This window comes from Chelonoidis abingdonii, chromosome 2, assembly GCF_003597395.2.
Source record: "Chelonoidis abingdonii isolate Lonesome George chromosome 2, CheloAbing_2.0, whole genome shotgun sequence".
Lineage (NCBI taxonomy): Eukaryota > Metazoa > Chordata > Testudines > Testudinidae > Chelonoidis > Chelonoidis abingdonii.
This window is the reverse complement of record NC_133770.1, coordinates 100,575,547-100,589,477: the sequence shown is the minus strand read 5'-3', so window position 1 is coordinate 100,589,477 and position 13,931 is coordinate 100,575,547. Positions and strand designations below refer to the sequence as shown.

Below are 13,931 nucleotides of genomic sequence, written 5' to 3'. Positions count from 1 at the left end.
TTAATAGAGTGGGTGAGGTGGGGGCAATGGGAAGAGATACAGGAACCGATGAGAAGGGAGACGTAGAATTCTGAAGCGCTCTAAAGAGGAACACAAGCAAGCTGCAATTAGATGCAGTGGAGAGGGCAGAGTCAGTGGAGTGATTCAGAAAGAGAGGAAGTCTGGGTTGAATGATGAAACAGGAAGATTAGCTCAGCTTGCAATGGACCCAGTTGGGATGAGGTGGGCATAAGGAAGGCTAGAGATGCAGTAGTCAGGATGATGGGAGATGATGAGGCCCTGGATGAGAGTTTTAGCTATGTAGACAGAAAGAGAAGTGTGGATCTTGGAAATGTTCTGGGGGAACAAAGTGGTAAAGTTTGGGAATGGCCTAGATGTGCAGAGCTACAGAAAAGGCAGGGTGTCACCCACGCTCAGGCTTCAAGTGACAGGGGAGATGGCAGCACTGTCAGCAGGGACAGAGATGAGGGAAGAGAGGAATTTGATTTTGGCCGCCTCAAGCTGAAGTTGGCAAGGGGAGAGCTAATGGAGAATTCAGCACACTCCTCCAATGCTGAATAAACTCAGCACTGCTAACAGGAGTAAACCCGAGATTTTGTAAGTAATTGAGAACAGAATTTAGGCTAGAGTGTCTGCCTCTGTTCTGAGTCCCCCCAACTCAGAATATTTCAGTTAGGCATATCTGATTAACTACAGACATATTTGTCAACTCAATATTTCTCTGAAATGATTGGGTGGTCTGGGATACATGATTATGTTGGTAAGTACCAAAGTCACTCCCTTAAATACAGGGACTATAGTTTAGGGCCTGTGAACTAACACATTTGTCTGCCTCTATGGAGACATCTGTGTTATAATACCTTTACTGGTGCTGTGAATGAAACGACATTATTACTTATTTCAGCAGTGCTCAGAGGCCTAGAGCTTGTGCCAAGCACTGTAGATTCGTAGACTCTAATGCCAGAAGGGACTATTGTGATTATCTAGTCTGACCTCCTGTATAACACAGGCCAGGGGATTTCCCTGAAATTAATTCCTGTTTGAGCTAGCACACATCTTTCAGAAAAAACATCTAATCTTAATTTTAAAACAGTCAGTGATGGAGAATCTACCTCAACCCTCAGTAAATTGTGCCAATGGTTAATAATCCTCATTGTTAAAAATGTGCACTTTAGCTGTAATCTGAATTTATCTCAGTGCCAATAATAGGTCTTATATCAATGGGTGTACAAACATGCCTCTCTCTCCCCTGAAGAATGTATAATCTAAGCAGATAAAACAGACAAAGGAGAAATGGAAGTGAAGTGATTTGTCCAACCACACACGGCACCTCAGCAGTAGAGCCAGGAACAGAACTAAGGTCTCCTGAATTGTTGACTAGCACCCTATCTCTTGGAACACACGTGTTATATAAACCAGTGTCTTAGGGACCAATTTTGTAGTCTAGATTGACGCAAGCACAAAATTATACTTGTTCAGTGAGTGGGCTCTTAATACAGTACCAGATGTACTCTGGAAATGCTACCCTAGTATTTTGCTGGTTGTCTAAGTCACAGCAGCCCAGGGGAAAATTCAACTCTTACCTTTGACTTTCCTTGACGAGTTGACGTTAGAGGGGTTGGTTTGTTCACAAATTTGTATTCTTTATTTGCTTCTTGCCACCTGATTTCCTGTTTCCCATATTCTTCTGACTTATGACACCTCCATAAGAATGTCGTGCTACTTTGAGTCTATTATTTAGGAGTTAAATGATAGAAAAATCTAGTTGCCAGCTTTTTTAGTGTAGATCACATAAAAAGTGGCCTTAGAGTCTGGATTCTGCAAGATGCTCAACACTTTCAGCTCCCCCTTAAATGTGAGTTGAAAGCACTCAGCACATCACAGGGTCAGACCCTCACAGTACAGATCACTTGCAGGAGCTGAAGGCCTGATTTTCCTCTCTATATACTGATGTAACTACATTTACACAGGTTTCCAACCAATGTAAGGAAGAATCAGAACCTAGGTCATTTCAAAATCAAACCTAAAGTGTGTGCTTTATTTAAGGGAATTTAACATATATACCTCAAGCATCTTTCCTGTAAAATGAGTGGGCTGAATTCTAGATGTATTTGTTTTTTATTACTGAGGACAGTGTACTGCAGTGATTTAATTGCCACTAGCATTTTGGCTGGGTTGAAACACGATTTCTCATACAAGCAGAATTTAATCTCCAGCAGGTGTTTGTCGACATAACAAAAAACCCACAGTGCAATTTGGTACGATAGGCAGATGAAGTTCAGGACTAGAGAAAAAACAGAAGAGGAGTAGGGAGAGGACAGCATTGCAAGTAAACACTGAGGCACAGTAGCAGAGCTGCCTACGGATGTTTGCACAGTGTCTCCCAGCTCTGTCACTTCCCCATTTTCACAAATACTGAAAATGTCCCTGCCTCAGACAAACATTTATTTTAAGAGAATATAAAAAATGCCCACGTCCTGAGCACAGGAACAAACAGAACAGCACAAAGGGAGCATATTCACACCCCAATTGGATGCCAGCTGCTATTTCTCCTACTCAAAGCAGCTTCGCTTTGAAGTTAGTTTTGCTTTGGTCTGTCCTTTGTGATTCTCAAAAGGATGACAATTTCTAAAATAGCCCATCATTTCACAGGTTAGATGGAAAATGTGCAGCCATTGTGAAACATGAACAGCAGCAGAGAGTACTTAGAAGTGACTCTGAAGTGGGAAGGGAAGATCAGCAACAAGCAGCTGATGGCAGTAACGCTCCATTCAAAGCAGAGTGGAGGGGCGCAATCCTGGGACCTTACAAAGCTCTTCTTTGCAAGTGACCTCTGCATCAAGTGCTTTGAGCCGCTCTCCATCATGCCTGTCAGACTACAGGGTTCCAAATGCATGGAGGATACAGTGCTAACAACAAAAATCATTACATAATGGGCCTAATTCTCCACTACCTCACACCCTGTGTATTCATTCAGACCAAAGCAAATCTCAAAATGCTGCTATTCTGATCTGATAGCATTTTACACCCACCTCAAAAGAGGGCAATTGACAAAACAAGGCCCTGGAGAATCTGACTCCAAGGTTTCAAACATTGTCCTGTTCAGGCTTCTTGACTTCCAGTTATGGTGTAATTATTTAATCAGAGAACATAACCTAGAAAAAACAAGAGCTCAATGAACATAAAGACTTAGTTAAAAATAATATCGTGCTTTTAAACAGTTTGACAAAACGGTGCCCAGCATAATGTGAGCCTGGCAACCAAAATGCTTGCATGAAAAGCTGTTGGCAGTATTGGCGTGACTGGTTTGATGGAATCTACAAAAACTACAGAGTCTGCAGAGCACAGGCCAATGTATCATTCCCAGGCCAAGCTGGGAAGTTTTAGAAAATGCTAATGCTAGTACGTGGAACCAGTTCCTATTTGTGCACTCTGAGTCAGATCACGATTCCACTTAAGTTAAATTTGCCATGAACTTCAAGGAGACCAGGATTTGACTCAACAGACCTAAATGACTTCACTAAAATCCCTTCTCAACCATACTTCCCCATCAATGCTTTTCAGCTGTAACCCACCAAAGCTCCTAATAAATACAGCAATAAATAGGGGGATCATCTACACTCCTATTTAAACCACTGCAGATTTCTTTGGTCCTGTTTATCTTGCGGTATATACCAAATCCCTGCACTGAACACCCCAGATATTTGGATCTGGACCTGGACTGCATGGCTGATCCTTGTCTCTACAATGCATGAACCCAAACCCCAGATTGAAATGCCTCCAAAGTTTGGATTCCAACTTTGTGGGTTAGGTCTATCTCTAGTTCTAGTTATATGTTTTGAGCATCTCTACTGAATTCTGACATTGTCAAATGGTGCTTGACCCTCACACATGTACGTGGGGAGGAAGGGGGAGAACATACATCTTGTGTGGCCAGTTCAAGGGTCAGGCACAGTTGCAGTCCGAGAATGAAGGGGAGCTTAGCACCTCAAATGGAGCAGGGAGGGGCTGGGAGGAGGAGGAAGAGTCGTGGCCACTCTGCAATAACTCACAAAGCAGGACTGGCACAGGGAATTGAGGGGAACTAAGCTGCACACCACAAAGGGATGTAAGCAGCAGGTGGCCCTGTACGCTCAGGAGCTTGAGGAGGAATTTCCTTCCCAAGGTTCTTCAAGAGCAGTGCTGTTCTGCACTACCCCAACATAGAGCTATTCCTAAATAGCACAGCTTGGCCCCCAGAGGTAGGGACGACTTGTTGTACAACACTGAGATTACTGAAAAAATCATGATTACTTTGTGCTTCACGTCTATAAAAGCAGCTACAATCATTCTATCAAACATACGCTCAATTAGACTCTGACAGCTGGTGGGCTTAGGGTAGAGGTAATAGATGATCGAGCCTTTCCCCTTCGGCTCATTGCTTCTAATCCAGTCCGAGTCCTCAGTAATCAAACATGGTTACCCTTTGATGGCTGATTGGTGGCCTGTGTGAAAGGAGTTGGTAGTTTTAGCTCCAGTTCTTAGAGAACAGCTGTCCAAAGAATAAAAGCATCATTGCAACTGACAGCTGGCAGTGTCAGCAGAGACACAAGGATTGAATAGGTATAGAAAATTAACCACGCTATAGCGATGGCCCCTCCATGTCACGGTTGAGGCACATTGGCACAGCAGCCTGGGTGACTGCCTCAGCTATACATGACGTTACAATATAACCAATGATAGCAAAGAGGTTCAGTTGTCATGGGATAATAGTTTCCTGTTATGATAGGAGAGATGAGTGAAGACAAAGGTCAAGGTTAGCCCTGGTGTAAAGCAAGAGCAGTTCTATTACATGCAGCTGCACCTAATTTCACCAAAGCTGTATTTGACCACAATATTGTCAATTCATGACACATCGAACCTGTGCTAATGTCCTAGTCTCATACCTTTAGTTCTCTTATGTCAAACTACTGTAGAATAAACCATCCTAGATGATGGCACAGCATAGTGGGCTGGGTAAAAAGATGCTCTCTTTTACCATTATGGTCCTGCTGCAGTGACTAGCATATACAACAGACTTTCGAGTGCTTCAGCCATTCAAGAGAGATGTACAGAGGCTTCTTTTAAGAACTGCAAACTGTATGTTAATTAGTAATTAGAGAGAGGGAAAAGATGCATTAGGTTATTGCATGTCAGTTAGTGAATTTGGATCATTCAGAGAGAGAAAAGGAAAAGATACATGAGTTCAGTCTATTGGCCTACCTCTTCAGAATTATTCTCTACAGCATATTTATGAATACATTCTCTAGTCTGTGTTAGAAGTTCCAAGAGATGGGTCGTCTAGGACTTTCCTAGGGAAAGTATTATGCAGCCTAATAGATCTGTGTCAGGAACTTTCCCCTGATCCTCAGCTGTTTTGTAAAAGTAATTATTTTATCATCTTTCACTTGTGTATCACCTTTAGCATGAGACAGATGTGTCAACGATCATAAAACTCTTATTCAGAAAATTAGTTATTCATACAATTAAGATAATCTGACAGGTTTGTGTGCGTGTGCTAACCTTTATCAGTGAATAACTGTGACTCATCAGTAATCAGACAGGATGGCACAGATTACATTGGGTACAATAGACAGTAATGTTATTAGGCAGATTGTGACATTAACAGGAATGACAAAAACAGGACATTAGCTCATACTGAGTATGATTTAAAGGGTCTTGGATTTGGAGATTTCCCTAACTTGAGTTCATGTCCTGTTCTTGAGGTAATAACCATACAATGGGAGGGCAGTGGGCAGGTTGGTACAAGAAGAATGAGATATTCCGACCCTCCACTAGTCTTAGGTCACAATTTGAGTACGTGTGAGTAATTCTTAACCCTTCATGACAGGGTCGCAGCAAAGTCTTCAGCTGCAGAGGATGTGGAGAGGATGGTGATGAAGTATATGCCTTGTGCTGGCGACCTGCATTATATACACAAGCATTGGCCAGTCACTACACCCATGGGCAGATGATGCTCTTTAGCTCAGGTCAGTAGCTCATCTAGGAGAAGCACAACTCTGAATACAACTCCTGCACCCATATCAGCTGCCAAGCTTGTGGCATCTGTTGCACCAGCGTGGAACAGCTGCATGGGTGAGAGTGTGGGAAGGGCTCTGTACAAACCTCTCTCACTTAAATCCATTCACAGTGCAGGTTGTTCAGCTATCTCATTTAACCCAATCAACTCACCGGAGTCCTGTGGCGATGGGGAAGTGGTGACAGGGTTAGGTAAAGGATGCTGCTGGCCATCCGCAGTCACAACTCTGCACACAGGTGGCCTTACGGTGATGGTCATTCTCAAAGGATCAGGGCACAAATGGAGCTTGTATCCTCCTGACGTGACAGAGCAGGCCTTTTTAGGCACAGCGCTGCTCTCCCTAATCCCGAGGAAGGGGACTGAAAAGGAACCCTACACAAAGCCTGCCCTTTCAGTACCTGTCAGAATACTGCTCCTACCTGGTCAGCCAAGTAAGCAGTCAAAATAAAACTAAGATTTACAGATTGACACTGAGGTCATGGAATGTCAGAACCCTTCTTGACAATGACCAAGGACCAGAATGAAGAACAGCCCTTATTGCCAAAGCACTGAAGAGGTATAACTAGTGCCCCACCAAATTCACAGTCCGTTTTGATCAATTTAATGGTCAGAGAGTTTTTAAATTGGTCAATTTCACCTTTTAAGCTGTTTACATCTGAAATTTCACTGTGTTGTAACCCTGGGGGTCCCAACCCAAAAGGTACCAGGAAGTGAGTCTGAACTCTTCTCCCTCTTCCGCCCCCACCACTGCCCGAGCTGCCATGCAAGGGAAGGACAAGTCCTGTCCCTCCCTAACCCAGCAAGGACTCACAGCTAGGCACCTGCTGGCTGGGATGCTTCCAGGAGCAAGGGGAGATTGGACCCACCTCCACAAGTCTCCTCCAGCTGCAGGAACCTCTGGGGCTGGAGCTTCCTGCAGCAGGGGAGGCACTTTGAGGTGGTCTAATCTCCCCGAGAGCACAAGCGGCCATGCAGGGAAAAGACAAGTCCTGTCCCTCTCCAGCCTAGTGGGGACTTGCAGTTAGGAGCCCTCTGGCTGGGGTACTCCCAGCAGCAAAGGGAGATCAGATTTCACAGGGAAGGGCTTATTTCACAGTTTTTCATGGCCATGAAATTGGTAGGGCCCTACGTATAACATAGACATCACTATCTTCAGTGAAACCAGACTTGTTGATGAGTTCCAGGTTGAGGATGTGAGAGCAGGCTACACCTACTACTGAATTGGCAAGGCCAAGGATGAGCTGAGACAGACAGGGGTAGAGTTCCCATATGGTCTCATGTTGCTCACAAGCTTGACTTGCTCCCCAAGGAAGTCAATGACCAACTTAGGATGCTCTGTGTAAACTGGTCCAGAGACCAGTATGCCACCATTATCAGCATTTATGCACCAGCATTGACTGATACAGATGAGATCAAGGAGGTGTTTTAGGAAGATCTCAGCAGGGTCATCACAGGGGTACCACACCAAGACAAACTCATTGTTCTTGAAGACTTTAATGCTCATGTGGGAGCTGATTCTGACATGTGGAGCATGGCGCTAGGCCAGTTACTTCTCAAGTGTGCTGAGTTCAATCTCAATATTACCAACCTGGCCAATGGTATCACGCTGAAGCTCTACTAACTCCATCTGCATTTCCTCTGCAACATTGTCAATTTCCACAGCAAATGGTGTGGAAAAAAGTTTAAAATGTGGTTCAGGTGCCTTAAAATCTTTAAACCACACATCAAACTGTTTGTGTAAATTAGAAATATCTGCATATTCTTTCAAGGATTTGGGTTCAACTTTTCCTAAGGAATTCAGAGTCGAGAAATGGACCAAGTTGCCAGCAGTCAGCTGTTTCCCCCACAAAGTAAGCTTGACTTTGAATGACTTAACACTACCATACATCTGGGTTATCACCTGTTTTCTACCCTGAAGCTTCAAGTTCAGTGCATTCAGGTGATCAGTTAGATCTGTTAGAAAAGCAAGGCTGCAGATGAAAGTGGAATCAACAAGGAACCTCCTTGTTTTTTTATTTTCATGAAGGAATCAATCTCCTGTCTAAGTGCAAAAAAAAACACTTCAAAACATTTCCATGACTCAGCCATCTAACTCCAGTGTGATACAGAAGTTCCCCATATTCACTGTCTATACTTTCTAGAAAAGAAATGAACGGTCTGTGATTCAGGCTTTGTGCATGTATAACATTTATGGTTTTAACAACTACATTCATAACTTCCTTCATTTGTAGACTTTTACTACACAGGGCTTCTTGGTGCAAAATGCACTGTATACTGGTGAAGCTAATTCCTGATATATTGAGGCTGTTCAGTTTGGTCTTCAATAATCCAACCACACCAACGTTTTCAGAGCACATTGATGGTGCACCATCCATAGCCAAAGATATGAGTTTGTTCCATGGCAGCGCAGCTTTTTCAATGCACTCTTCGTCATTGAAATATGTCCCATCTCAGTACCTTTCAGTAACATTAAGTCTAGCAATTCTTCAGTTATATTCAAATTACAATCCACACCTCTAATGAACACTGCACACTGTGCGGTATCTGATAGATTTTTGAATGTTTGGGCTTGACAATGCTGTTACTTAACTGTGGGGATTTAAGGGAACTAAAGTGCACAAATGTAAATGAATTTCAATGGAATTTGGGCACATTTCCCTCAGTTGCCTTTAATGATCCCAGAATTAGTTCTCATTCCCCCTCATTCCGCCTCCTTTTGTAATACACCAATGCTATCTAGTGAGCACTAAAGGTCCATTATCTGCTGAGCCTTGGTTTTGTTTATCATCATACCCCATATCCTGTATGACTTTCAGAACTGGAGGGAAAAGTACTTTGTCCTCTTAAGCAACAAATCCAGCTAGAACCTGCAGGGGAAGCTAAAGCAACTTGTATTAGCTGATCCCAGTCCTTGGAAAGCCCAGTGCCTTCAGAACTCTCTTGCTGTCCTGTGTGATCAGCAGCAGACTGCTGGCTCCTGGCGTTTCTGGATGAACTTCAGCGCTGGCCCCGCAGGAGCCGTTGAACACTATTGACCAACTCCTTCACTGCTAACTTAAGTCTGGACTGAGCGCCTGCTTCTGTGCTCCACTTGCAGAATTTGCTTGGCCAGCACTGCCTGTTGCTAGCCCTTGCTACAGCCTGACACCTTGTGGCTCATTAGCTGCCTTTGTGCACAAGTTTGGCATTGATGGCAGAGAGCACAAGAGCACTCGGCTCAGGGAGTTTGAAGACACCATGAGTGGCTTCCCTGCTGTTTGAATGACTTTACTCTCTGGGGCTGGAGGACGCACTCTGGGAGCTGGGCTGCCATTTTGTTTCCCAGCTTTGCATCTCAATGGCACCAGGTGGCTGAGCCTGATGGGCACTGTGTGCATGTGACAGGGAGCTGTCATGGGGACTGATGGGCTAAGAGCCATTGGCCTGAGCATGCACTGAACCTCACAGAAGGCAGCCAGCGGCACCTTTCAGCCTCAGGTCACAGCCCACAACAGCCAGGGGCTGGGATGCAGGTTTTGAATCCCCCGCCCCTTGTGGCCCCCTTGTGGCACCTCTCTGTTCCTTTGTGCGGGGCTGAGGTGCCTTCTCCTCCCACTGAGACCAGTGAGATCTCAGTGTGCTTTCCCTGTAAGGCACTCACAATCCCAGTCCTCCCCTGCATCCAGGTGAAGGAGAGCTCCCTAGTCTCTTTTGCAGGCTTGGGTCTAATTCCACTGTTTTGTCCCCGCACCATCTCCTGGTGCTTTCTGTAGTTTCTCTAATCATGAAACACAGCTGTGAGCCGAGGTTCACATCCCAGCAGCCCATTGGGCCAGAGCTGTCAGCTGTCTTCTCCAGGCCTGACACCTTAGGCAGCTTTGGGAGGGGGCGGAGTATGTACTGAGAGGTGGCTCAGCACCTTGGAAGTTTGGGCCTTACTGGGGAAGCAGTGGGAGTTGTTAAACTTGAAAGATAATGAAAATTACAGAGAATACGCTGAACTCCAACAGCTTTATTAATGTGAATGCAACACATTCATTAACACCTGCAGATATAACCACCACAATATATCAGCAAATTCACATCTCGGAAGATATCAAAGCAACTCTAGTGCATCAGACACCGCAGTGCACAGTAAAGGGAGTGCTGAGAGCAGTGGAAGGGCAGGTCACTGGACTGCCATGCGTAATCCAGAATGGTCACAAGTCTGCCTCCATTTTCACAAATAGTAGCAAAAAAATAAGTGCAAGTCAAGTCAAGAAATCAGATTTCAGTTGTAATGTTCCACAGCATCAATAATAGCAAAGCGAGGTAACAAAACCAAACAAGTTAAAAAAAATATTTTAAGGCTGACAGTGTCACTTTAGGCCGTCAGCCTCAATTTTCACGCGAGGTAAGTTTTCTCTTTAAAAAACAATGATGTTATTTATATTTTTCTTTAAACGAAGGCCTTTTGCCTTCATCTCAAGAAAATGGAAAAAACGTGACATGCAAGAAATGAACGCGTGAAGGCTGTCACTGTACTGAGATCCCGCATTTCCAAGGCCGCACCCTTCGAGAGCAACGTGAAGAATTCCATTTTAATACCTCCGCATCCCTTTGGAAAAATGACTCGATACGTGTAGCTTCCAGTTTGGCCCCTGTGTACAAGTGTGTTACGTGCCTAAGTGCTCTGCAGGGACGAGACACACACACACATAGTGAGTGATATGGCTTTTTAATGAAGGTAAAGAAAACACACCCGCAACGGGGACTCGGCACGTTGCTAGTTCAAAGCAGGGAACGAGTCCAAAGCAGCAAGACAGGTCCTACTAAATATAACTTTATGCTAATAGCATGTAAAACAACTCATACATAGGCATGTGGGAGCTTTCCCACAACTGAACTATCTTTAATGGCAAAGGGACAGGCTTTTCTAAACACGCCGGCTTCCCAGGCTGAGCGGTTCTAAGCAGCTACAAACAGCATTTGCTAACACACAGCACCCTTTAGTAACCTGTCCCTGAGAAGGCGAACAGCCTCAGCTAAACCACTGTGACAAAATCTTCCGCAGTCCCTTACAAAGTGTAACTACACCAATAGCATAGAAAGGGAAGTTTCAGTTAAGGTAGGCAGGGTAGCATTTCATACACATTGATCTGGCAGTATAAGCCGGTAATAACTGGAAGAGCGTCTATAGAATGAATTCACAAGCAAGACATAACAGTGCTTGTTCAGGGCAGAACATTCAAAACTTCTCAGCACTGGTTTCTTTCTGCTTTTATTGAAGTTAATGGTAAAATTCCCATTGACTTCACTGGGAGCACAGATAGGACAACACTGAAAATCCCACCTTAAAGCTTTCACTCACTCAAAAATTAGTGTGTGGTGGGGTGGTTATTTTTTTAAACAAAAACTCAACTTCAGTGCTAAGTACAGTTTGTTGGATCTATTTTACCTGTTTGCCTCCCTGCTGAGGTTTTTTCCAGCTTGTCTAAGACACTCCCCTGCAGTGTGCTTTTTTTTTTTAAAAAAAAAACAGGATTATCTGCAAAACGCTTCAAACACCATTAGTGTGACCTGATTAGGAAAGGAGGGACTGAGTCATCAACTCTAGTATCTACAGCATTTTTTCCTTTTGCAGGAAACAGGAAGAGGTCATAAAACCAGAAATATTTTGTGCACTGCTGAATATCCCTAGCAGAATATTTTAATTCTATTTTTAATGAGGATGCACTTCACACATTTTGTCATAAAACTAGTGAGGATAAAATTTCCCTCTTTCCAAAGATGGCATTGTATTTGCTCCTGCAAAGTATGTCCATGTGTAAAGAAGTCATTGTGAATCCAAAATAGACCAGTTTGGTACTGAAGTACTCATTTGGCTCCACAATACATATTCCGCAGGCACATTTCCTGTTTCTGCACACGTGTATTTAAGGTCTGATGCAAAGCCCAATGAAGTCAAAGGGAGGCTTTCCATTGATTTTACGGGCATTGGATCAGGCCCATATTTTGCAGGCACAACTTAGAAGAACATTAAAGAAAAGATAATGCTAATTAGGTCTGGCTGAGCTGATCTGGATTAAAAAAACCTAATCAAACAAACAACATACCCCATCCTACCCATCCCCAATCTCTAATTGAACCATATCTGCTGTTCAGATGCGTTTGGTTACAGTTTTATTTGGCCATTATTTTATATTTATTATATTGTATATAATTTACAATATATGTGCTTGGTTTTGGAGTTTATTCCTCCAGTGCCATGGTAGACAAGGGCTGCTGGCTTCCCATGAGGTATGTTCGGGAGACAGCAATACATTCTGAAGAGGCCTTTATTGCTATTTAACGGATGTGTGTTGTAATTAGAATTGCTTCAGTGTTTTCTCTATGCACGCTGATGACTTGGTGCTTTTCAGGATTGCAATTTCTTTATGGCAGGGACCAAATCTTGCCATGTATTTGTATAGCAACTAGCACCATGGAGTCTCTGGGCACTACTGAAAAACAACAAATAAATAATATCACAGTTGCATGAAAGCATTTTTTCAAATACCAACAATGCTCTGTTTCCTAACACCATGCTATAACTGGTGTTATATTGTCCCTGTTTCTATAAATGTATTATTTATAGTTTCTATTAATTAAATTAATACATTTCATTTATTCAGAGTGGTCCATTCTCACACTGAGTCACGTGCAGAATTTTCATGAACATTAATAGGGGTTATGGGCATGCCTCAGTGTGCCACTGTGCTCAGAAACAGAGGACCCAAGGACTGGTTATGAGGAAAGGGGCAGGTGATGCAGTGGGTTAATGTATTATACTAACCTTTCGCCTCTGGAAAACTGGGTTACAACCTGGCATAAGGCAGCAGAGAAATCAGTTTAGTCATCTCAGCATAACGCCTAGTGAGAGGACAGATTCCAATCTAATTTATTCTGTGTTTAAACCAGTATAAATCCTGTTGTAAGTAATGGATTTGGTTTACACTGGTGTAAAATATCAGAATCTGGCCCACAGCCAATATACAAAGTATCGTTCAGGACAACTACTCAGGGAAGGGACAAGACTGGAATATGTGAAGTTTTGCAGGTCAGGCGTATGGTGCTGTAACACCTTTGGAGGTAGAGAGGCTTGTAGACCAGCTCTATGCCTCATTCTAGACAGTGCTATAAATCTTTTGCTCTCATATATATTAAAAAGAAGGAACTAAAATTATATTTAATAAATTGTAACTTCTGCAGTCTCATTGGGCCTGCTCCCCTTGAAGTCAATGACAAAATCTCCCATTGACTTCTGTGGGAGCAACACGTCTGAATGCTCTTTGACTGATAGCTTTAAGTTTGACTAGAAAGATGCCATGTACTGGGGACAGCTCAATGCATCATTCGGTTCTGCCATGTTAAATATCTCACACAGCATAAAACACTTGTGGGGCCCAAGCTTCTGAGCAACACCCCACAGATTTTAATGGTAAGAACTAATCAAATAGACATTAACTGCCAACAAGCTGCTTTATGGTAACATTAAGCTGCAGCTCTACTTAGCATCTGACTACCACATTCCCTTTCTCATAAAGGGCAGCCTTAGGAATGGATTTTCGCCGGCCGTTCACAGTGCTGCTGAATCTCCTCTGCGAGGTCTAGACACCGCAGGATGCGCCACTTCTCAGCGGCCAGCTCTTCTCTGGAGACCTGGCCCAACAGTTTTTTGGCAAAGAGATTCTGATCTTGCATGAAGAGGCCCACAGCAGACCTCGGGGCCTCAGGGAGGTTCTCCAGGCAGCCACTTTTGAAACAGAAGTTGATTTTCTTATCACGTCTCAGCCCTGGTCCCCTTTCTTCAATCCATGTCAGAGGTCTAATGTGAGAGAGTAGAAAAACAAAGGACATTTAGGAAGAAATAAAC

At 43.6% G+C, this 13,931-nt stretch overlaps 3 protein-coding genes across 4 annotated transcripts in view; 1 reads left to right on the top strand and 2 right to left on the bottom strand.

Moving 5' to 3' along the window:
* EGFR (epidermal growth factor receptor) overlaps positions 1 to 323 on the top strand; it is a 516,130-nt gene extending 515,807 nt beyond the window's left edge. The window contains exon 29 of the transcript XR_012655247.1: positions 309 to 323. The gene's annotated coding sequence lies outside the window, so the exon portion shown is untranslated. The remainder of the gene's footprint in view (positions 1 to 308) is intronic.
* VOPP1 (VOPP1 WW domain binding protein) overlaps positions 1 to 13,931 on the bottom strand; it is a 201,796-nt gene that overhangs the window by 137,953 nt on the left and 49,912 nt on the right. The gene's annotated exons all lie outside the window — the stretch shown is intronic.
* The window catches only part of BLVRA (biliverdin reductase A), a 52,318-nt gene continuing 49,936 nt past the window's right edge, over positions 11,550 to 13,931 (bottom strand). For both annotated transcript variants that reach the window (XM_032793474.2, XM_075062595.1), the window contains one exon: positions 11,550 to 13,883. In XM_032793474.2, coding sequence (XP_032649365.1) covers positions 13,610 to 13,883 — 274 coding nt within the window. In that variant the 3' untranslated portion in view covers positions 11,550 to 13,609. The remainder of the gene's footprint in view (positions 13,884 to 13,931) is intronic.